The sequence below is a fragment of the Paroedura picta genome, chromosome 4 (genome assembly GCF_049243985.1).
Source record: "Paroedura picta isolate Pp20150507F chromosome 4, Ppicta_v3.0, whole genome shotgun sequence".
NCBI classification, from domain to species: Eukaryota; Metazoa; Chordata; class Lepidosauria; order Squamata; family Gekkonidae; genus Paroedura; species Paroedura picta.
In genome coordinates this window covers 110,480,147-110,506,139 of record NC_135372.1, presented here as the reverse complement: position 1 = coordinate 110,506,139, position 25,993 = coordinate 110,480,147, and the positions used below count along the sequence as shown (strand labels likewise).

General features: G+C 41.0%; 1 protein-coding gene across 1 annotated transcript in view; it reads right to left on the bottom strand.

Annotated features, from left to right (window-relative positions):
• The window catches only part of PKP1 (plakophilin 1), a 64,173-nt gene that overhangs the window by 22,288 nt on the left and 15,892 nt on the right, over nt 1-25,993 (bottom strand). The window contains exons 2-3 of the mRNA XM_077335016.1: nt 25,521-25,621; nt 13,474-13,892 (exon numbers count right to left, since the gene is read on the bottom strand). Of these exons, the coding sequence (XP_077191131.1) occupies nt 13,474-13,892; nt 25,521-25,621 (520 nt within the window). The remainder of the gene's footprint in view (nt 1-13,473; nt 13,893-25,520; nt 25,622-25,993) is intronic.

Genomic DNA, 25,993 nt, shown 5'->3' with positions numbered 1-25,993 from the left:
CTGGACTCTGAGGCATTGTACAATTTTTAAGTCCCACCACCAGAACTCGAGGAATATTTCCAACCCAGGGGTAGCCAACCTCCATGTGAGGCCTGGAGAGCTCCTGAAATTACAGCTCATCTTCACGGTATAAAGATCAGCCACCCAGGCAGAAAGAGCTACTTTGAACAGGGTTGTGGTATAGAAGAAAAATTTAAGGCCTCCCACACAGGTTGTTGTTGAATTGAAAGACTTGAGGCCTACTGCAAAGGGTTGTTGTGCAGATGAAACAGAACACAAAAGAACCTCCGCAACAGCATCCAGTTTCATCTGCAGAATAACGCTGTGCAGTGACTTCAAATCTGCAGAGAGTTGCAAGGAAGAAATACACATGGCTTGGCTGTGTCTAACCCCCGGCCAGAGCAGTATTTTAAGTGAGAAGGGCCTTTTCTGTGGCCTCCCTGTTAGCCGTTTGGCAGAAGGAGAAATTCCCCACCCCCTCAAAAGGAATGCCCCCCCATGCCCTGAGGCTCTCCTGCATTGCTCTCAGAAATGCCTCAGTCAGGGGCTGTTAAAGGCTACTTTGCAGCAGGTCTGAAGGGGGGGAGTGCACTCTCCAGCCTCCTGCCAGCTCTGTCAGTGTTCTGAAGCAATTTACAGTTGGACATGACAGTTAGGACAGCCTTGGGGTGAAAAGGGCTGGTGCATCCTGTCCTAGCCTCTGTTCTCATCCCCCTTGGCAGCCCTACTGACCTCCTCTCCCTGTGGTGGTCAGGAGCAGACTTGCAGCGATGTCTCCAGATTGCCTGGGTGGGCGGGCTGGACTGGATGGAACTCTGGTCTGTCCTGGTGAGGGCCCAATCGGAAGGCGCTTTGCGCCATCCGAATGGCCCCTCACTCGACTGGCTGGAATTCTTGTCAGTCCGGGGCCATAAAATTATCTTTTTTAGCTCCTTCCAATTTCAATCTCCTGATTTTTGTTTGTTTCAGGCTCCCTTTTGGTTGACAATGGAGCCAGGAATAGCAAATCTTGAGCAATTTCACTTTCTTCATCATAAACCTTAAGGCCAGTTTGGTGTAGTGGTTAGGAGTGTGGACTTCTAATCTGGCATGCTGGGTTTGATTCTGCACTCCCCCACATGCAGCCAGCTCGGTGACCTTGGGCTCGCCACAGAACTGATAAAACTGTTTTGACTGAGCAGTGATATCAGCGCTCTCTCAGCCTCACCCACCTCACAGGGTGTCTGTTGTGGGGAGAGGAAAGAGAAGGCGACTGTAAGCCGCTTTGAGCCTCCTTCGGGTAGAGAAAAGCGGCATATAAGACCCTCCTCCTCCTTCTCCTCCTTCTCCTCCTCCTCCTCCTCTTCTTCTTCTTCTTCTTCTTCTTCTTCTTCTTCTTCTTCTTCTTCTTCTTCTTCTTCTTCTTCTTCTTCTTCTGTAGTGATTAGTTTTCTCATTTTGATGTTCTGTTATAATCATGCTTTGCCTTTTCTGCTTTAACCTTCATCAGTAGTCATTTCAAGTCTTCATTGTTTTCTGCCAATAATGTGGTACTATCTGCATATCTCAAATTGTTCCTTCAACCTATTTTCACTCCACCTTCAACTAATACTAATGCTGGTAATATGTCCTGCATATAGATTTGAAGAGCTAGGGAGAGAAAAAACATCCTTGTCTGACACCTTTGCCAATGGGAAACCATTCTGTCACTCCATATTCTGTCCTAACAATGGTCTTTTGTCCAGAGTATAGATTGCACATCAAAACAATCAAATGCTGTGGAATAGCCATTGCCTTAAAAAACAACCATAGCCTTTTACGATCCACACAATCAAATGTTTTGCTATAATCTATGCAATATACCTAATTTTCTTCTGAAATTCATGTGCTCCAGTGACCAGTGTAAATTTGCAAAATGATCTCTAGTGCTTCTTCTTTTTCTGAATCCAGTTTGAGCATCTAGCATTTCGCCTTTTGTATATGGTAACAGTATTTGTTGTAAATACATGGTCTATTAACTTCTGTTTTGTCTGGCCTGATTAGTAGCCTCATTCTAGAGTCCTAGGTAGAGCTCTTTTGCATCTGATCTAATTTCTGATCATTTTAACTGAAGCTGCTAGGGACTGAACCTGAGACCTTTTGCATGCAAAGCAGGTGACCAGCCACTAAGTTTCCCCATTCAGATTAAAAAAAATAACTATAACCTCTGTGATTGAAGTGTTATTATGATTAATAACAATAACTTAAGCATTAGTTCTTGCTCTTTCACAAAAAAGCACTTCAACATTGCAATTTCCTTTGGTACCCCAACACAATAATGCCCCCATTACCTCATAGAAGGGAATCATGACTGAGATCAAGTGGTTTACAAGCTCAGGCCTCCAAGATCTGAGCTTAGTTCTCTGTCCATGCAATGGCATTGCTTCCACCGTCTACTATCGACATTCCTAACATTATCTTTCAGGAACAATCAAATGCTGTGGAATAGTTTGACTGCAGCATGACAAAGTATTTACAATATGAAAGTAGGCAGAAGATACCTAACTGTAGAATTATGTAACTTAGGTGGGACAGCAAAGTTGTTTAGGGGTTCTGGTGAAGACACAGCTTGCAGTAATGCCATGGAGGCTAGGACAACACTTGGCTTGTTACAGTAACAATCTTTGCTGTAAGATTTTGAGCATCACTTTACTTGTGTGCAAAATTAATGTGATGGTCCAATACTTGCTGCAGTCTTTGCAGTCTTAACATCCTTCTTAACCTATGGTGCCCAAAACTGAACACAGTACTCCCAAAGAGGTCTAACCAAAGCAAAATACAGTGATAACATTACTCTGTATGATCTGGACACTTCTGTTCATGCAGCCCAAAATTGCATTTGCTTTTTAAGTGACCTCATCACACCACTGACTCATGTTCAGTGTATGATCTACCAAGACCACTAGATCATTCTTGCATGTACTGCAAATACAAGTCTCCTGAATCCAATAATTATGCATTTGATTTTTTTGTACTTAAATGCAGAACTTTACATTTATCTCTGCTGAAATTCATTTTTTTAATTTAGCCCAGCTTTCAAGACTGTCAAGAGCATCCCAAATCTTGACTTTATTGTGTACTGTATTTGCTGCAAATTTAGTGATTATCCCCTCTATTCCCTTGCCCCTCCTTTTCTTCTTCCTGAAGATGGGGACATTTTTCTGGCTCCACCCTTCCGGCACCTCACTTCAAAGATGATGGACAGAGGCACCAAAATTACATTGACAAATACCATTTTCCCATGATATCCACACTATGTATCATGCCTAATATGCTACTGCCACTTATATTTTGATAATCCCAGTCCAAAATGCCGCTTATTTGAAGTCTCCTCCCATTGATCATATTGACGTACACTGTCTCTTTGTATGGACTATTATAGATGAACACTGTGTAATCTACTTAGAATCTTAATAAGAAAGGTGGACTATAAACAAAAAAACAAAAATTACCTGACTCCAGGTATAATCTTGGGAATACCTGAAATTTCTTACTGCTCTGAGTTTCTGTTTATATTTAAAGGTTAGACTTCCAGGTTAGAGTATGTGGGCCTATCCTTGTCCTTGACTCAAAAACTGCAACTGGTACAGAATGTGGCTGCATGGGTCCTTACTAGGTCATTTTGGAGGACCATGTCCAGCTGTTGCTGAGGCAGCTTCATTGGTTGCCAGTTTGCTTTCAGATCAAGTTCAAAGTTTTGGTTCTGACCATTAAGGCTATACACGGCTTGCTCCCTACCTACCCACGGGATCACTTAACTGCTAATGACCCCCGTAGGGCACTTCGCTCTGTGGGTATGAATTTGCTGATGATCCTGGGTCCCTGGGAGGCATGCCTGACCTTGACCAGGGCCAGGGCCTTTTTGGTCCTGGCTCCTACCTGGTGGAATGAGCTCCCGGGAGAGCTGCAGGCCCTGACTGAGCTCTCTGAATTCCACAGGGCCTGCAAAATGGAGCTCTCTTGCCAGGTGTTTGGTTGAGGCCAGGTTGAGATCCCGAGGTTAAGGTCGGGTCTCCCCCCACCCCTGGTTTTCCCGGGCCTGGTACTGCGCTGGGCCTGGATGTTGGTCATCATCCCTGGCTGTTTTATCACCAATCTTGATTGGGACCCATACTGGTGTTTTTGGTTTTTGACGCTTCAGGTAAAGTTACATATTATATTGTTACAGCCTTGTGGACTGCTGATTGTGAATATTTAGGATTATGGTGGCTGTATTTTATGATGTTTTTAGGTTATGCCCTACCATTTGCCCTAGCCTACTGGCCAGCGGCAGCTACCAGTGGGAAATACTCTGCTAGAGAGGGAGACCTGGCAACCTTACACCAAGGAGATTAACCTATCACCCTCTCTGGGTAAAGACTCTTCTCTTTTGTCTGGTATACTCTAATTGACACCCCCTTTTCTTTTTCATTTTTCATTGCTGATTTATAGATATTAGCAAGTTCTGTTATTTATATTTATATATAAATCAGCAGTGAAAAGTAAACAAGAAAGGAGGTGTCTATATATATGGATTGTTTTAAAAAGTTGGTTTTAATGTTTGTTTTAAATTGCTAGTTTTTACGGTCTGTTTTTAAAATCTGAGTTTTATGTCTTTAAAGCTAGAACCCTCAAGTTAATAGCCTTGAGGGTTCTAGCTGGGTGGAAAGAAGACATGCAAATATTTAATCTTCAAGAAAGCTATTTTAGAGGCATGGGACTTTCTGACCATGATAGAATATGCCTTAGACAATGATGGGGATGGGAATTGATAACAGAACTTGCTGGCAAGATAGGAGATGTTGCATAGAGGCTGAACTCAAACACCTAAAGGTATGGGCTGCAGCAACAGTCAGATGCTTGATTCTCACCTGTATCTCTTTATCCCTTTCACAGAATACAAAGCCATTAGTAAAGTAATTTTGGTGCTAATAAATTTAGTAGTCTTACACACACAGGCAAATCCCTACCAAAGCACCTTGATTGCCTGTCATCACTCAGCATACCAATAGCTGTGTGGGTGGAAGCGATGTCATTGTGTCACAAGAATACATTTGCCATAGAATTTCAGGGCAAACCTAGAGTGTCTGGCAATACAGTGACATCACCTCCAGTTAAACACCCCAAAAGGATGTGCATCACTGGACACTGTTCACATGAGGCTCTGCCCATCCCAGTCTTCTTGAGATTGCGAGTGAAGGACTGACAACTCAAGAAAGGTATGGCATGTGGTTGAAAGCCAATTAACTTTGTGATGAATAAACATTAAGTGAAACTAAGCATTTCATAAAAACACAAATGCCTGGAAATAACCTGTTTATAGAAATGGAGTAGCTATAACTTAAAGGGAAATACTAGGCCAATACGATGTTAAACATGTCCCTGGGCTGTTTGGTGTTGCACTGTATGCCATCATTCAGAAAGAGAATATACTGTCATTCCTCCCTACATGAAAGCATCTATCTAAGCACTGCAGTTTGTCAGGTCTTGTCCAAAGGCTCATATGAAACTACAGTGTGCAAAAGGCAAATTTTCTAGATCCAGATTAAAAATAAATTGAATTTCTAGCAACCAATTGTTAGACAATAACCATGTTTTAATAAAAATCTAGCTTTATTACCTATATTTTTATCCATGTTCACAGTGTTATCTTGATTACATTCAATGATTATTATTGCATTAATTATATTTGGAGGAAACTTAGAAAGCAGTCCTAAGCAGGTGTACTCAGAGCTAAGTCCCAATTTATTTAATAGTGCTTGGGGTGTGCATTTAGTTAATCCAAGCTGAAATAATACTCCCCCCCAAAAAAAATACCCTATTGCATTCAAAAGCCTTTTCCAATCCAAACCATGAAGTTGCAGCAAGGAGTGAACTCTGGGCCTGTGGCATTTAAATATATTTTGGTCTCTTTAAATATCTCAGACTTATAGAGCAGAAGAGATTCGGCATTCCTGAATATTTACTGTATTTAGGAATACATAGAAACCTGAAAAATAACATTTTTTGTGCAAAATAGAGAGAAACAGACCTATCCAATGGCAATACAATAAATATATTAATAAAAGAAAGAAAAGTGTCCTTTTTTGTAGTTTTCCTTATTTCTTTATTCTGTAGGACTTCTGTCAAAACGGAATCCAGGTAATATCCGTTTTCAGTGAGATTCTTTCATCAGTGACAAGTTCTCTGAGTCTTCAATATTTTTATCAATTTTATAGGTATTGAGAATTTAAACTTTATATATATAATAATAATATAATACTGGCCATAGGCTCACATAGGTATGGGGATACCGGTCTGTATTGACATGTTTTTTTTTTTTGCACATCCTGGGAAAGTATTCTTAGGACTGAGCCTAAATTGGCAGAATTAATTCTAAGGAACAGAAAGTATTTAAAAATTAGGAGTAAGTTACCTGTATCCTGCTACTTCGCTCAGTTAATTTATGAAATTTCTACTTGCAACTGAAGTAACTCTTCCACAGACACTGGAAGTTTGGAAGTTTCTTTTTCTACAAGGCTTTACACTAAAGTTTTCTCAGTTCATAAGTGATCAATTTGAAAGAGAAATTCTTCTAATCCTTCCTTTGTCTGTTGCAGTTTCATGAGGAATCCATACCCTTTCAAATCTGTTTTAAGGACTAGAACATGACAGGAACATTACATTTTCTACATCTGTGTTCTGTATTTCTGCAGGGTTTCTCACTGATCTGTTTATATCTATTTTTTATTTCCAGAATTAATATATGGCTGTAGACCAAATTTAGGTTATTAATAGAATTCTGTGTGCAGTCCCAGCATGCACTGGGACACCATTTTTCCACAGGAACTGCATCCCTATGACTTCTCACTCAGGTCTGTCCTAGAGCATGGGAGAATGCAGCTGTCAGCTTGTCTAAAGGGCATTGTTTGAGATCAGAGTACAAAGCATACAAACTGGAAATGGCAGGTTCATCCAGGAGCCCATTTGTGGCAATGTAATTATTACACATTGGGAGCTTACAGATTTCAGCAGGTGATACAACTACCAAATTGTGGCTACATCAGCTCATCTATCCAGTACATTTTTACCTGGTCTTTCCTCTAAGCGGTTTTTAGGACAGTTTACATAACTTATTTCGTTCTCACAACAACCATGTCTAGTAAGGTAGGGTGGAGATCGTGCAACTGGTCCAGGACTGATGACACTGTGGGGATCAGAACCTGAGTCTCCAAGATCCTGGTCCAACACTCTACCCATCATTATACCACCCTGGCTCATATTACTCATAAACGTTTCCATTACTCATAACTAACCAGAACATGCTTTGCTGAGGAAAACATGTTCTTTGAAGGGTGGAGTAGCCTCAAATTAATCCTAGTTTTATTAGCAGAACAACCGAATATCCTTAACAAATTTTTACATAAAACTCCTGTTCAAAAAAAAAATCTATTTTTACAAGCCAAGATGAATCCTTTCATCAAAGTAGCATTCCTCCATGCATACATGGAGACCCCTAATATCATAGAGGGCATCTCTTTTTCATCCACACTGACCCTCTGCTCAGCCAAATGCTTACTCATGCATACACAAGAGGAGTCAGTTCAGTGAATCACTCTCAGATCTCATAGGCAGAGAGTAGCTGCTAGCTTTGGTGGGTGGGACACATGGGAAAACAGAGATAACTGGTATCCCCTGTCCTGCCTGCCACCTGTCAAAAACATGCTGAGCAAACTTGATACATCCCCTGGGCCATGAAAACTTCCCAGAATAGCCTATGCTAGCCTTGACCCGAAAGAAGACCAAACCCTTCAGTAACTAGTTTGGTTGATGGAATGTGGAAGACTGGAAGAAGTCTGGTCAGTCATGCTCTAGATATTATTGATTGCCTAGGGCTGCATGTCTGTTCATCAAGTTACTCCATATCACTGTTTCTGAGCTGCCTTCTTTGTCATACCCTAATTAGTCTAAAACCCCAGGGGGTATGGCTGAATTAGCTTCCTTTGTCCTTGGCAATCATTAGGCCAACAAGGAAAAAAACTCTTCCGATGTTTCCTCTTGGCTTTGGAGTATGTTAGCAGCTTATTTGATGCTGCAGTAGTGGCCTTCAAGTATGTCTCAATATGACATCACAGTATAGGCAAACATTTATTGGGGAAAAGAAGAGACAGAAAGAGAAGGTAATTGTTCTAGTTGTAGGGCATGTATTAGTCTGTCATCATTACATTATATTTTTGGTAAACTTGAACAGCACCTTTTAGTTACAAGTATTTGTCATATTATCCATATGAACTTTTAGCACATTGTTTGCTTACAATATTTTCTACCCTTCCATCTTAAAAGATCCACATGGGTCTGTATATAGCAACATCCCACCAACAAATTATAATAAACCATGCAACAAACTAAATACTAATGAGGAAAAGAAACCAGAACCCAGCCAGCAATAGCTAAGACACCTTAACAGTTAATCACAACCAGAACACCTTTCAAATAAGCAGGTAAAACTAGTAGTGATAGGCCATCTTCACCTGACAAAGAATTCCATAAGGAGAAAGCCTCTTCTACCTATCATCCACCTTACCTTGGATGCTAAAGGTATACAGAGGAGTTTCTGCAAATGTTCTAAGGGTCCAGTTAGGCTTATATGTGGAAACCAGCTCTTAAGTTCATTTTGCTACATGCCCTTATATCAATCAAAATTGCTGTCCTCAGTGTGAAGACCATTCCAATCAATGGATGCAACTGCTCAGAAGGCAAATTGTGGACTTACTGAATAAGCAGCCCCCTGAGGCCTGATGATATAAGCCATATATCAAAAAATGCAGGTTGCTTAAACTTGACTCTAAGGTGATCAGGGTTTGATTATATTGTTTTAAAGACAAATGTCTCCACGAGCCACTTGGGGTTTGCCATGTGTGCTTGGAAAAAGGGCTTTTCAGGTGTGACAGATGCCAGAAAGAGAGAAGGGAACTATTTGCAAGTCGGTGAAAAAATATTAAATCAAAATGGGATTTTGAAGTGTTAAATTTTAAAAACTTCTAGTTTAGGAAATTCATGTCTAATATCAGATTCATTCCATTCCCCAGTTTCTCCCCAAAGACTAGTCTGGATGGCAGCTTTCTTCACATCTAGTTCTGCAGTAAGAAGTGGAAAGAAAAGGACCACATGCAAGGAATGCTAAGCAGTATTTTACTGAGGCTACCCCCACACATTCTATTAGTTCCTGTTCCAACAGCAATTGACATGAGTTTGTCACAGATCACATATTTGATAACTCCTGAAAAACAGCATCTATCATGTGTTGGCAGAGTAATTAAGACAGTCAAGCTGTACAACCCAATAAATGTACAGATAACGGTTTATTTAGGAACTTGATATTTACTTAATAGTAAAGAAGACAGATAGGTTCTTAACTGCACCACCACTGAGAGAGCAGGAAAGACAAAAGGTAGAACTTCCAAGAAGAAGCAGGGGATTGTCCTTAAAGTAGTAATCTTGAGACAAGTAGTAATCTTGAGACAGGCAAGGAATGACACTTAAAAGGAGAGAAAGTGCTGACCTCACTATCTTATCTAATTGTCTTCTTACTTCTCTCTACAGGGTCTTCTTCTCTTCTTTGTACACTGAACATTGAATTTTCCAACATCATGAAGCTGAAAATCAACATTCGGAAGTTCTTACCCTTTCTTTATCACTTTTGCTGCAACTGTACCCATTCTGCAAAATAATTTCTCCATTCAGATTCAGGCAATGGCCCCACTACCACCACACACACTCACAAAACTAGAATCCCGTCAGACTCAATTTTGTAGGTTAATAAATGCCAACTAAAATGCCTCTTTGTGTAAATGCCAACTAAAAGAAATGATTTTTAGACAACACGAACCATTATGAATATTCATAAGAGCTTTACATAAAAACATGGTAACATCCAATGGTCAGTGTCTCAGGTCCTCAAAACTGATTTTCTATTACTATGCATTGAAGCTGAAAAATGTGCCATTCATACAACTAAGGTGCTCTTCCAGTACTCAACGGAGTGCCAAAACTGTAACAACTGAAAAGGATTCATAATGTTTCTGGTTCTGAAGAAAACAAAAATCTCATACCATTTCTGCTATTTAGACAACTTAATCCTCCCCCAGCTCTTCGTTTCTGTTCCCATGATCATTTCTCTCAACTAAGGCAGGTGTATTCTCACAAGAATTCTGTTCTGCAAGCCTTTGGACATTAAATCCCACAGTCAATAAATCATGCAGCTTTCAAAGCACTGCCAGTATAACAAATGAGCAACTTCACAGCTTTGACAGTTTTTTCATAATTATTAGTATTAGATCATGTCTGCGCATCTTCTCCTTCTATACTGAAGTGATACAAAAGAGGAAGGGGGGGGGGGGTTGCTTGCAAATGCTGAATATTACCACTGCAGGAAGGCAGGGAGTATAATCAGAGCAGTGATTATGACTGAATTCTTTGACTTCCGATTTGGAGCATCAACATGATGTAGTTCCCACAGGGAGGTTGTACACTGGAGCAAAGTCAGCACTAATGTAGACACACCTTCAGCCAAGCCTAGTTGGACAACAGTGATGACTCTCCACACATAAAAGAGACTGACATGGGAGACAACTCTAAAAGGAAAGAACAACTTCTGTCTGATAGTTACCACATTCCAATAAAAACCTCCTTTACTCAAGGTCCTTCTGAAAGAAGTCTGACATAATGTTCTTTTTAGATTGGACCCTTGCACTTCAAGGTACAATGCAGAATTAGTTATAGCCAGTGATCAGTGAAACAAAATTCTGCAGAAATATCCATGCATCTGATTCTGGTAAAAATTTCCCTGCAATTCCTCACTCTTCAGCTATATTCTCCCTATAATGAACTGAATTCCCACAATTCCACAGGGCCTGCAAAAGGGAGCTCTTCCACTAGGCATTTGATTGAGGCTGACTGATTCAACAACATCCACTGGGCCCCCAGAAACCCCCCTCATGATCTGAACCCAAAACTACCAATCTATGGGATCATGGTTAGAAAGTTATCATTATGAGAAATGTTACAATACTTATTGCCTTTGGTTATGGAACCCTCTATTATTGTTGTCGATGTTATGAATTGCACTGTATTATCCCTACATTTTGAGTAAACTGTCGTGAGCCTCATGGGAGAGCAATATAGAAATATAAGAAATAAATAAAATAAATAAAAAATCAGAGGAAGAATCTCCTAGTTCCAGGGATCTCCAGTCATGATAGATCTAGTACCTGATTGAACCTTTGGGCAGGCTGTGGCTGTAGGCATTAGACCTTGGCGAATGACTCCTCATTGGCAGGAGGTACGAGATTTGCACTGTGCAAATCAGAGTTGGATTTAATATTCTGAATGGTCAGCATGTATTTGGTCCATCTAAGTACATTATCCACATGAACTATAGCATCAGTAAAGAACACAACATCCAAGAGTTTGGTATCCTTCCAGTATGGTTCCTTGGATTGCTGGTGAAAGAAGGAAGACCTCACACAGACCAGAGGGTGCCAATGGAAGACATGCCAGAACCTTCCAGAAATATTTTGGTAACAGTCTGTTTAAACCAGACTTCAGAAATCCAGTCCAAATTCTGGTTTGGATGAAATGTGCTGCTATTTCCAGTACTTTCTCCAAGAAAACTGCTTTTACATCTCAGCTCCATGAAAATACCCTTCCCATCCACAGCACTTATTTTAAAATAATCCACAAGTAATACAAAGAAAATTGGGTAATATAGTCTTGGCTTTTCAGGTTAAAACATCCATCAAATTTTAATATCTTTGGTAGGTACATATTGGCAAACTTTTTCTGTTTTATTGAAATGATATTTTCAAAATAAACAGGAAATACTACCCACCATCTGTTCAACCTAGTCTGGTTCTGGAGGTGAAAGATATTCATTATCTAGAACTGTGTTTTTTTTAACCAAGTTGATCAATTTCTCCAAGGATGCAGAACAATGCAAAGAAACTTAGTTCGAGAGATGAGACAACTCCCCAAGCCAGAACTAGTTCAACTGGAAGGAAGACTCACCAACCAGGCCCACTGCTTCAAGACAGACAACTCCCAAATTGGAACCAGTTCCACAAGTGAATCACACCCCTAGCAAAATGGGTGCTATGAAGGGGGCCACTCCCAAACCAAGAGATGCTTGGCAAAGAAGAGTGTTTCCCACACAACATTTGTTCTTGAGGTGAATCTTCATTAGCTACAGTTCTTTAAAAAGCAAAGTGGATCTGTAATTATAGAAATACTATTACTATGATCCACAGGGCAAACAATTCTCCAGAATCCAATGGCACATGGCTTAAAATCTCACACTGAAGCAGGTAGAGAGGCACTGATTTTCCAAAGAAAATACCACCTCAGCCATCTTTTTAAAAATCCAATTTGAGCCTTTAGATTATTATGTGTGTTTGCTTGTGAAAAATCAAATTTGGGAGTAGTTGCTGAGCTGAAGCATATGAACTTGATGCTGAATATTTCACTGCCAGCAGTTAAAAAACCAACGCTGTTTACATACAAACTATTTTGCTGAAAAGTATGGACATGACAGGGCTCCTACCGCCCAAGAAGCCAAACAACTCGGGCAAATTCCTCCAAATACAGGAATGTTTAATAATTCTTGTGATGTACTACACATGGAATACTCTGCAGAGTGTTTTTTTTTTGTAGGCTTACAAAAGTCCAGTAAAACAACCTAGAGAGCAATGATCAGTAACAACAACCCTATGGTTGCAGTGACCCTTACTAGGGTTGTTAGGTCTAATCCTCCCACAAAGGGGTTTTTCCACAGTCATTTGCTTCTTTGACAAAACATCTTTTTCACAAAGCAAAGAGCCAGTCCTGACATACATCCTCCAGAGTAGGAATCAGTTTGGAAGAGTACAGGAGGTGTTATCTTGGTGTATACAAGCAGCACCCATTCAGAAACTGTGCATCCACTACAGGAAGCATTTTGATTTGCAACATCACAACATTTTGAGATTAGCTTCATTTTGCAATTGCCCTACATGGAAGCCATTTTGTGTGGTGCCTAGGAGTGGCTTAAGGATTTGCGGGGCCTGTGGTACCAGAGCAGTTTAGGGATTCCTGGACCCTAGCAGAGTACAATTGTGACAAGAGCAGCCAGGCCGGGGGCAGAGCAGCTTCCCACAATGGGAAGGGGTGCCACTCTGATTGTTCTTAAAGAGGGAAAGGGAGCGGAGAGGCTACAGCCCTGATACATGCGGTGGGGGAAGGCAACATGTGGGCCCCCTGGAAGCATGGGGCCCTTAGCACGTGCTATGTGTGCTACATGTATAAACCGTCTCTGATGATGCCGACTCTCCATTCTCAACATTCACAATGTGCTCACAAGATTTTGAACCCTTCAGCCAGTTTCTTATCATATGCATAGTATGCTCTAATTTTCTGCAAAAATTATAAAAGGGGTAAGCAGAAAAGGCATGCATGAGAACTTACTTGGAGTTGGAGTGTGCGTAGATCGCATCTTGCTTGCTGCTTGCGACAGGCTGGGCATAGACCACATCTTGCTTGTTAGCAGAGGTACAGGAGGGACTGCGCACTGGGATTCTTTTGCTTGTCCTGGTTGTGGTTATAGTGCCTTGATTGTTGCAGCTGCTGTAGATGCTGTGACGATTCATAGTGGCCTTGTGCCCAACCCGGCTACCACTTTGGTTTCTCCTTAGTGTGCTTCGGGGAGGGTCACAGTAGAGGTCTGGCTCACTTCGGCTGCTCTTCATGTTCACAAAGCAGTAATCACTGCCAGGACTAGTAGGGCTGCAGATCTTGTTGTAGTGCCTGCCACCCCAGCCTTCCATTTGGCTGTAGGAGCTGTAGCGTCGATTCTCCGTGTCTCTTTTGATTGTGCCATTGTATAGCTAATGAGGACAGAGGAAAAAAAGAAAACCATTCAGGTTTTTGACTGGATTTCTTTTTGCTTTATGAAAGGAAGGACTGGACCATAAAAGGCACTATATTCAGTTCAAAAGACCAAGTACAAGTCAGAAAATAATAAATAAAATACAGAATTGCCACTGACTTTGTTAGGACAGAAAGAAGCATATTGACCCTCACCCAGGAGGGACTCAGACAGCTGGCCAGACACATTGATGGAAAAGGGTAGGATCAGCAGACCTGAGGGCTGCAAGTTCTAATTTGGTCCACAGTTCATGTTTTAAATGAAGGCATGTGTGCTGAGCTTGGAGCCCTCTGCTAGCAAAAAGCCAACACTCCTACCCTATATTTTCAAATTTTATTTCTGTTACTATCAGTTGCTAGTTGGTCCAGGAAGGAATTTTACCTATGGTTCTGATTGGCTAATAGCTTTTGAGGTTGGTTGATCTTGCTGTCACAACTGCCTGGTGATGTTGAAGAACTGGCTGGGGGACACAAGGCAATGTGTAGGATGGCCTCCCTGCATGACCTTAAAAGGGAGTCCCCCTTGAGGGGCACTGGGGAGCTACGAACACAGAAGTCAGCCTCAGGGCTGACACTGAACATGCCTCCAGGAGCATGGGAGAAACTGTGGTTTCCTTCTAGTCCTAATACGAGGTCTCTTTCCTTAGATGGGAGAAGGTTGCTGACAGCAGTTAGGCTATCCCCTGCCCAGCCTATATTGTGCCAAGACTTGAGGAAACTAATCAATAAAATTGTGGCCTGATTCTCCTCAGCACAGCATATCTATGTCATCATCCCCTTATCCATGGCCAGGTCTCACTCCAGATACATAGAGATATTCAGCAAATCAGTCCTTAATGTCTCTAGCTCATGTACATTTACACCTACATTTCAGCTACAGGGTTGAGAAATTATTCCTATACAATGAAGCAAAACTTTCTTTTAAGGCAGCGTCCAGTAGCACCTTTAAGACCAACAAAGATTTATTCAAGGTGTGAGCTTTCGAGTGCAAGCAATCTTCCTCAGACTAAGAACTGACCATCATAACAGTAGGAATATATAAGCAAAAGTGAATCCTGTTACTTTAGTAAACTGTGTCACAGCATCCACACATAGCCACATGATAACTCCCTGCCAAACCAGCCAATCAAACCCCCCGAACCCATTTGTAGTTCACAAAGACATATCAGAAATAAAACTGTCAAAGCCATTGATCCACGGCTCACATATTTCCGATATGTCTTTGTGAACTACAAATGGGTTCGAGGGGTTTGATTCTTAAAGAAAAAAACAGATTTTCCTCATCTCTGTTATTCTGGGAGACGCGGAGATGCGGCAGGCCTGCTCTTCTGGCCACGCCGAAGCTGGGACCTCGGGGGGAGGGGGGGGAAATGCATTGGAACGGCGAGAAGAGCAGGCCCGGAGCGTCAGAGACGTGCCAGGCCTGCTCCTTTCGCCACGCCGAGCCTGGTGGGGGGGGGGGGGCTGTAAAGGCTTTGCCGCGGCACAAAGAGCTCCTGTCACTGCCCCTAGGTCAGCAAATCAGGGGGGACGCCTCGGTGGGGGGCCTGCAAGGAGCCCTGCGAGCCCCCCGCCTCACTGGCACCCATACAATGGGTTTGGCCACTAGTTTAAGTATATAACAACAATTCAATTGCATTAAAACAACAAAATACATAATAATCGTTAAAACTTATTAAAAGCAGTTGCTGGAGGGTGGGAATGAAGTTATTGTCATCTGAACTGGTGAGCCAGCCTTCTACAGTTAAACTTTTTGGTGGTCGTTCTGAGAGGCTCCTGGGAATGGAAGGTGCCTCCCCTGGATCGACCAGCCTGTCAGTTCCAGCACAGGAACTCATGGTTCTGAACCTACTAAAAGTATCCAGAGTAGTTTCTCCACTTCAAGTTACTTGGTTTGTAAACATGTAACCTGTACAACAGTCCACCCATCTTGATCCCACCAAGCCCCAGGCACACAGAAGTACAGCAACAACCTTGGTGCTCTAAAGAGTCTCTGGACTTCATGTTCAAAAATAAAATTCATTTGAACTAGGACTTTTGGGGTCACAGCTTATTCTATTAGCCATCACACTGCAACAGCTCTTTTATAAGGTGTATATATATATATTTTCAAAATACAATGTCATCAAATAAGAAGCAAGAATAGGCTAGACTAAATCAGGAGCTTCTTTTCACACCAAAGAAGCTGTTTTCCCCGTCTGCAGGAGGCATCTTCTTGCATATTCCAACCCGCCCAAGCCATGCTTGCACAGACTTGCTCTAAAGACTCGTCTAACTGAGAAGTGCCTTCCCAAATAGATAATAATTTGGCACCCACTATTCCCAGGCCTCATTGGGAGGGGGAAGATGTCAAAAGCGCAACAACTATGAAACATGGGATGCAGTTCCAAAATGAAAGACAAAAAGAAGCCTTAATCATTCCTTCCCCCAAAAAACACATCCAACCAAATAGTGCACACACATTTGTACACAAACTCCTCTTTGCTTGTTTTCCTTCCAGACACTTGGTTCTGAATGAAGGCAAAAGAAAACAGAAGCCTGGCATAAAGAACATGTTAAATCTTTAATGGAAACATAATAGCTAGCTGAACTGTTTGCAGCAAATGCCCCAGGGATTCAACATCTCTGCCAAGTTGCTGTCTCTATTATTCCTCCCCGCAATAAGAGCAGATGTTGATTCATAAAAGAGAAACCATGTTAGACAATGCCCAGTGCACTGTTTTTCCTTGACTCCCATTACTCAACTGAGATCAAATAGCTTTGAACAGAATTGACTTCAATATAGCCAATTGCAGTTCTGGAGGAGCGTCCAGAAGGCAGATACATAAATGGTTCATGACCACCATGATAGGGTTAGTTCAGAATAGATCCCTAATTTCAATTTGGCTTGGAATTGGTCAATAATTGAGTATAATACCCAATTTATTCATGGGTGTTGAGACACTGAATCAGCATATCTGACACCCCCAAAAATATTACTCAGAGGCATTCTGAATGTGCTGAACCCTGAAGCAAGGACTAAAATATGTCTGAGCATGTGTCCACTACAGATTAATCAGGAGTCAAACTCCCTGGGGACTTTTCAGTGCTCTAGTGTCAGATGTTCCCCTAGCATCAGGATAAAGAACCTGCTTCCAAGTCTGTTGTTGGGATCTACTCTCAAGTAATGAATACAAAAAGCTGCGAAGACTTAACTGCAGCTGCCATTGATGTGGTGGAGGAGTAGGCAGCAAGAAGATGTGCTTGGGGAGGAGCCCTGGAGGTGTGCAGGGTGGGCACAACATTGATGAGTCGTGCCCATGTCGGCAGCAAGTAGGCATGGACTTGGGGTGCTTAAAAGGCACCATGTGCGGGGCTCAGCCTCTTGCACCAGACTCATCACCTGAACACCTGAGTGCTCAAAGGGGTTTGCAGACATTACCTCAGTTATTCAGACTTGAACTCCTTCAAATTTACCATCCGAGCTGTAGCCCACCTCTAGGTTTAACAGTCTGCCAACACTCATATGAGGTAAGATAATAGGTGTTATTGCCCTTTTTCACATGGCCAAATTGAGTCACAGAGGTAATAAGTGTCATAATAATGTACTTAAAATGTTTATGACTTAAAAATATCTGTGGATCACCCTGTATTTTACAGAAGTGGATTATTATAATTATCCATATTATGCAGCAGGAGAAAGTAAAATACAAAAATGACTTGGATAGCTCATCAGGTCAACAAGAGAGACAGGAATTGAACCCAGATCTCATGACGCCTTCTGGGTCCACAAGCCTGGCTATTAGCTGGGTGTTTCCAAAGTTAGTAAAGTAATCTTTTATGAAAAAAAATATGATTACTATTAATTTTTAAACTGGTGGTTTATTTGTTTCTAGAGCAACATACATAGTAGAAGTAAAAGATATGCACAAACATGTTGGGAGGGTGTGTCTCTCAAGCCAGAGGGGAAAACCAAGGCAATGAAATATGATGGTGTACCACCCTGAGTGATGTGAACACCCTTAATTCTGCTTGCACAATGAATCCACTTCTGGCTGTTAAAACATACAATTGGATGAGAAAAACTTACAAAACTAGCTTCCCAATTCTTTCACCTCTTAAATGCTTCTTCCTTCCTCTATTATGTATATGTCTTTGATATCTTTCCTTTTCTTCGAATTATAGAATCAAAGAGTTGGAATGGACATCCAGGGTCATCTAGTCCAACTCTCAGCAGAATGCAGGAAATTCACAACTGCCTCCCCACTCACAGTGAACCCAATTCCATGCCCAGAGGATGCCCCAAAAAAAACACCACATAATCCCTGGTCAGTCTGGTCTGGAAAAATTCACCTTCTGACCTCAGAGTGGTGATTAGCATTTCCCTGAGTATGCAAGAACGAGCTACAAGAACCAACCTCAGACACAATCCCTCCTGCCCACCCACTTACAATCTCCCTAAATTTACAGAATCAGCATTTCTGTCAAATGGCTATCTAGCCTCTGCTTAAAAAAAGTCTAAAGAAGGAGAACCCACCAGCTCCTGAGGAAGTGCATTCCACTAAGGAACCGCTTTAACTGTCAGGAATTTCTTCCGGATGTTAAGCCAAAAATACTTTTGAATTAATTTTGCCCCATTTGTTCTGGTCTGACCATGACCGTTTACGCACTGGGAACTTCACTGCCCCAGCTCCCATGCAGGAGCACAAATCGGGGGCGGATGAGGCGCATCGGGCCAAATGCTCTCCCGTGTGGGTGCAGGAAGAGGAGGGGCAATCTGCCCTGACTAAAACTCCAGCCTGCAGCCCGCCATGAAACCTCCAGTGCATAAACGGCCCATCTGGGGCAACAGAAAACAACTTTGCTCCATCCTCTGTGTGTCAGCCCTTTGAATATAACATTTATCGAATTTAGGACATTTAGTCCTAAATTGATCACCACCAGAGGATTTAATTAATTAATTAATTAATTAATTAATTAAATTTATATACCGCCCTCCCTGAAGGCTCAGAGTGGTTCATGTAAAACAGAACAGGAACAATACAGGATAGATTTGGTCAGTGTTTTCTCCCATACTGCTATGCCAAACGTTTTTCAATCATCTTGTAGTAAGATCCATGTGGGACAGGACATGAGAAAAGTTAAAAAGAAGTTCCAGTCATGTATTAAAAAAAATACAATTTTTGCTTAACTCTTCTGTGCTGGCAGTCAGGGCAGATGACTATGACCAAACTGGTTCTGTGGAAGTCCCACTGCAAGGTGATTAGAAAAAAACTGCTTGATGGTGAGAGAAGTTGCCAACCATCTTCATTGATCATCCCCTCATCTTCCATATGCTGCATTTGGAAGCATCCATTGACGCTCATGTGAAATAATTCAGGATGGTGCATCTTATTCAAGGTCTTCTGCACTTTCAAAAACCAGATTATCAAAACCAGCCAAAGTTTCCTCCAAGCCAGCACAGGATCTAAACTGGCCTGTTCATGTAGTAACATGAACATACAGCCCATACGTCATAAACTGGTTGCTATTTCCATCGTCCCTATTTCAACTGGCATGAAATGGGAGCATGCGAGCTCAGGGTAACTGCTTTCTCACTCCCTGTCACATGCTAACATCTCCTTGTTCCATCTAACTTTTGGCTAAGCACTTGCAGGGAGGAAACATAGTTAGCTGTGCCGGACCTGGGAGAAGGCATCCTTCAGGTCTGCTGCTGCCAGGCTTCACCTGTCGGTGTAGCAGCTGGCTCCTTGGCCAGGGTATACTTCTATTCTTGCTTGAGGTAAGCAGACGGGCAGAAAAAGCTTTAAGAAGCCTGCTCAGGAGGACAACATAGATGGCAGAGCAGGTCAAGTCTGTGTACATTGTCCCATATGCCAGTCAGACCTGCTGCTCTTTAAATAATAGCGGGAGGTTTTCAAGATTCCCTCCTTTGGCAACAGAATTATCATGATGGTGGGGCCTCTGAAAATTGGTTCTGAGAACTGCTATGGCTCCCAAAGCAGACAAGAAGATTGTAGTTGAGGCTATATCCTGGCCTCTTGTGAATCCTACACAAAGTGACACATAGAATTTGAACTGCATATTATTTAGTCCTATCAGCAACCAAGCCACAACATGACACCACAGCAGCTCAGCCAATCAGTGCTGGAGACTTCACAAGTGCACCCAATATAGATTGAGGAAATACTAATTATTTCTATTTGCATTGCTCAAGTAATAATTTCAGCATAAACATAACAAACAAGAAAAGGTTCTTTAAAAGAGTTCTAATAGCTGAAATATCTAGGAAGCCCAACTAAAATGCTGTGTTTTGCTGAAGCTGAGTTTTTTTAATGAAAGGTGACAGACTAGTTTTTCTGGAGATCAAAGCAGATAAGGAAAGCTCATGGAGAATCAGAATTAGAAGGAACCTCCAGGGTCATCTACTCCAATCCCATGCAGAATGCAGGAAATTCACAACTACTTGCCCACCCACAGTGGCACCAATTCCATGCCTAGATGATGCCCCCCACCCCCCACCCCAAAACTCACACACACACAAAACACAGAATCCCAGTCCAGTCTTGCCAGGAGGATTTTCACTTCCCAACCCCAAAGTGGCGATTAACATTTCCCTGAGCATGCAGGAAAGGATCACAAGAGCCAAACTCAGACACAATTCCTTCTGTCCAGCTAGTTACAATCTGCTTAAATTCACTAAATCAGCATTTCTGTGAGGTAGCTATCTAGCCTCTGCTTAAAAGCTTTCAAGGAAAGAGAACTCATCACTTCCCTGTTCCACTGACGAACTGTCAGGAATTTCTTCCAGATGTTTAGCTGAACATTCTTCTGAATTAATTTCATCCCATTGTTTCTGGTCTATCCCTCTTGGGCAACAGAAAACTCTGCTCCATCCTTTATGTGACAGCCCTTCAAGTACTTGAAGATGGTTATCATATCACCTCTTTGTCACCTTCTCTCTAGGCTAAACAGACCAAGCTCTCTCCACCTTTCCTCATACATCTTGTTATCCAAACCCCTCACAATTCTAATTGCCTTTATCTGGACATGATCCAGATTGTCTACATCCTTCTACAACTGTAGTGTCCAAAACTGAACACAGTATTCTAAGTGAGGTCTAACCAGAGCAGAATAAAGTGGTACCATCATCTCACGCAATCTGGACACTACTTTTGATACAGACTCAAATCCCATTTGCCTTTTTAGCCATCAAGTCACACTGCTGACTCATGTTCAGTGTGTTATGGTCATCCCCAGACTGGACTTCTGCAACTCACTCTATGCAGGCCTACCCTTATCCTTGATCCAGAAACTGCAATTGGTGCAGAACGCAGTGGCCAGGATTCTCACCAATATACCATGGAGATCTCACATCCGGACTATACTTCAACAAATCAACTGGCTCCCAATTGAATACCAGATCAGGCTTAAAGGTTTTGGTTCTTACCTTCAAGGCCATACGCGGTCTGGGCCCCGTATACCTGAGAGACTGCCTCTCTGCCTATACCCTCAAAAGAGCATTACGCTCTGCCACCGCCAACTGGCTGGTGATCCCTGGCCCCAAACAAACATGTCGGTCCTCAACGAGAGCCAGAGCTTTTTTCTGTCCTGGCCCCCACCTAGTGGAACGAGCTCCCTGAAGAGATCAGGGCCCTGCCTGAATTCCCATAGTTCCGCAGGGCCTGCAAAAGGGAGCTCCTCCACCAGGCATTTGCCTAAGACCGACCACAGGTCCCCCTTAGACATCCCCTCCATGGCCTGAACCAGTTTGACCCCTCTAGGGGCCTTAGCTAAGTTTCTGTTCCTGTTATATGGTTGTTGTTTGGGATCGCTGAAGTTGTGTTGTTTAGAACCACTGTTGGATTGTTGTTGTTGGAATTGACTATGTTGTATGTTGATTCGTTCCATGTATCCCCCTGAGATGTATGTAAACCGCCCTGAGCCATATGGAAGGGTGGTAGAGAAATTAAATCAAATAAATAAATACATAAATAAATATTAAAACCCCTAAATCCTTTCTGTAGAAGTCTACTGACACTGCCATTAGTAGTATTCAAAATTATTCATATTGTGCTATTCAGATTACCAAATGATTGGCTATTCTAAATTGCATTGATATTGTTGTACAATAACGTCATTTCTTCTCATGTTTGGATAACCATATCAGAACAAGCCCCATTGGATATTAGAGTATCTTAATGTACTGGGAAGTCCACAGTTCAGTGGCAGAATACGTATTTTGTATATAGCAGGTTCACAGGTTATATCCACTTAAATATTCAGTGAACAGATCCAGGAAAGTTCTGTTTGCTATTGCAGCTTAACAACTCCGTATAACAACTAGATGGATTGTACATGAAACACCCTCAGGTATTCATTATTCCTTCCCATACAAATGTTTTAATATTTTCTTTCTAGCATTACTAGCTAAGAGGTCTGAGTAGGCCTCTTCTGCTGTTGCCCCCAAAGCTGCAGAATTAACTCTTTCCTTTTAATTACCTAAAGATTGTGTAACATCTGCCCTTTTAAGCATCACATTTAAAAGCTGGTGTTCATTGACTGGAGTATAGTGAAGCCGCTTATTCTCCTGCAATCTGACATGTTTGTTTTTACTATGGCTCAGGTGTGACACATAGCTGCTCAGTGAAACTAGATTTTATTGCAGCTTATATTTGTGAATGGCAAACCAGCATGAATGCCAAAGAGGCAAGATACAGTAATATAAATATCCATTAATTGTGGTTGCTTTTAAACACACACACACACTGAATGGATAAGTGGACTTCCATCTGATGTATTCAGAAGAAAAATATTTTAATACATTACTGTCTCTCGCCTTTTGCATTGCTATAACAAAGTACCCTTTTGCCCTCTTTTGGGTCATGGGAAACTTATTCATAAAAGGATTTAACCAACACCCACTTCTATTTTTCTTCTGACATCCTACTTCCTTTCTTTCTTGCATAGCATGCTCGCCCTCTCATTTGTGTCTGAATCTCTCTGACTGCAGCATCACCTCCTTATTTGGAGTTTATTCAGAATATTATTAGGTGTGTACTCTGCTGCGAGTCACCTTCTACCCGGCCTGCAAATTTCCCCATTTGCCAAACAGTTTAAAAGTTTCAGGTTATTATCATGACTAATTCATGACATATTTCTAATGAAACAAGTAGAAGTTGTGCATGTGGGTTGCTCCCGTATGCAAGTATGACATACAAAGCCAAATTAATGAGCACAGGTTCAGTCCCAAAGTGTCATTTCTGTACATGAGCTCAGAAGAAGGACTGGAGTAATGGAAGCAGACAGGACAAACTCTCCTATGCCTGCAGGAATCAAGGACTCTTCATTTACTATGGTGTTAAGATTTAATGGAACACATTTCATCAAACTGCCAACTTCTTTGATGGTCAAACTCAGCTCTAGATATAGGGTAAAAAATTTTGTTCATGCAAATAGACAAGCAGCCTACACCATACTACTATACAGATTCAATGATTAATGGGATAAGAAAACCTAGAGGAATAGGTATGGCCTAGCTTCAACAGCTTCTCAAGAGAGAAAAAAACAGGTTGTGTAACAAGTTCCATTAATTAGACTGATGATTGACTTGTTTAGAAGAGAGACAACTGCTGGGAGGGAGGGGGGGACACCAATCCGGTTGACTTCATTTTAACCTCTTACACCTATTTTTACACAATCCAAATTTATTTAAAAGTATTAATTATGTACAGTGATAATTCATTCACTGAGACTTAATTCCAAGTTAATATGGGTAGGTTAGGCTTCAAGTCTGCCACTACAATTACATAAGTACATGAACAAAATTAATGAGGTCCCCCTCACCCCCAGATTGGGAGTATACCATAGTTTGCAAGAATCTGTTAATTTTCGGTTGGGAGCCAAAAATGCCTTGTGCAAGAGTACATGTAGTATAAACATGTAAACGCATATGGTTGAGGCCAGCAGAAACACATCTAACACATCTGTTTTGGCCTCCCTCTCGTCTCCTCCACTGCCCCCTTCTCACTTTGAGGAGACCAGAATTTAACATCAGTTAGTGCTGACAGTGATAATTTTAAACTGTTTTTAATAATTCTATTTTATGGGTATTATTGATAGATTTTGTTGCTTTTAGCTTTGTGTAACCAATGTCTTGAGAAGGAAGGACTCCCTGGAGAAGAGCCTAATGCTGGGAGTGATCGAGGGCAAAAGAAGAAGGGGACGACAGAGAATGAGGTGGATGGATGGAGTCACTGAAGCAGTCGGTGCAAACCTAAATGGACTCCGGGGAATGGTAGAGGACAGGAAGGCCTGGAGGATAATTGTCCATGGGGTCGCGATGGGTCAGACACGACTTCACACCTAACAACAACAACAACAACCATTGTATATGGACTGAATATTGTACACAGCCTCGCGTTGACTTGCTCAAGAGGAGTGGTATAAAAATCAAAATAAATAAATAAAACATATAAATAAAAAACACAGCACATGTGCAGTCCTTCATCCCAAAAGACATACTTTCTATTTTAATTTTTTTTACTCAAAATGCAAATTATTTCCAACCTGTATATACCCCACATATATTATGGGATTTTGGGAGATAGTATATTTATGACTATGTTCAATTATACTGAATTCTCTAGAATAAATTTTTGGTTGTATCAACTTTGAAAACTAATGTTACTAAACATAGGTCTAAATATTATCAAACACAAGCTCTCTCCCATTCTTTAGTACCCATTTATAACTGGGTTACAATTTTCCTACACCAAAAGCACCAATAATGCATGTTGCAACTCTTCAGCATGCACAGAAGAATCCACCACTACTCAACAGATTCTTGTTCTTTCCCCTCTTTGGACATGGAGATGGTCATGGTCACTTTTCCCTCTTTGGACATGGAGATGGTCATGGTCACTTCCACTAATCCCATAGCCCCTCTTCCTTCTGTTCAATCAAATGCTGTAGGCTTCCCTCACCTCCCTGGACTATCCTGATGCATTGTCTGCATGTATACACAAGGCGAGAAAGGAAGATGTTCAGTCTTACAAGGTTTCCTATATAAATGGATATTTTACTCTTTTTAAAGCCAGGTTCAGGACTCTAAGAATGTCTGAGCAGATCTGTGATAAATTATTGTACAAAGCTTCCTATATATATATATATATATATATATATATATATATATGTGTGTGTGTGTGTGTGTGTGTGTGTGTGTGTGTATATATATGTGTGTATATATATATGTGTGTGTATATATATATATGTGTGTGTATATATATATATATATATATATATATATATATATATATATATATATATATATATATGTGTGTGTATATATATATATATATATATATGTGTGTGTGTGTATATATATATATATATGTGTGTGTGTATATATATATATATATATATATATATATATATATATATATATATATATATATATATATATATATATATATATATATATATATATATATATATGTATATATTTATATATATTTATATATATATATATATATTTTTGCTATCTGTCCAAATCTTTTTTCTATTTTTCCTTCTCAACAAGATGTCACGGTTCATATATAAAGTCTTACCCCATGGCCCCAGTTGTTGGTTCCTGTGTGGGCTTTTCCATAGTAGCTACCACGGGCTGTTCCATAGCCATATCCATCAGTCAGACTATCATACATAGAACCTGCAAACAAAACAACAGTATTACATGTGAAAATGATGAGCTCTACTCCAAACTCCTATTTAAGCCAACGAAAACTCAATAAAAAATGAGTTCCCCGCCCTCTCAGCAAAATAAGTTTAATTCTACTGATCTAAGAAGGGGGCAGTAAATCAAGAATTGCAATAGATGCAGCTTGCATGCATCTTAAAGTCCAACTAAATCATTTACTGTGTCCTGTTGTATAATGACAGAATTTTAAAGTGTATGCAATTCAAAATGTTATATTAAAAATCTGAAATATTACCAGCTTTTGAATATTGCCAATTCTAAAGATGACAAAAATATTTTTACTTTATTTATATCCCACTTTTCTCTTCAATAGGGACCCAAAGT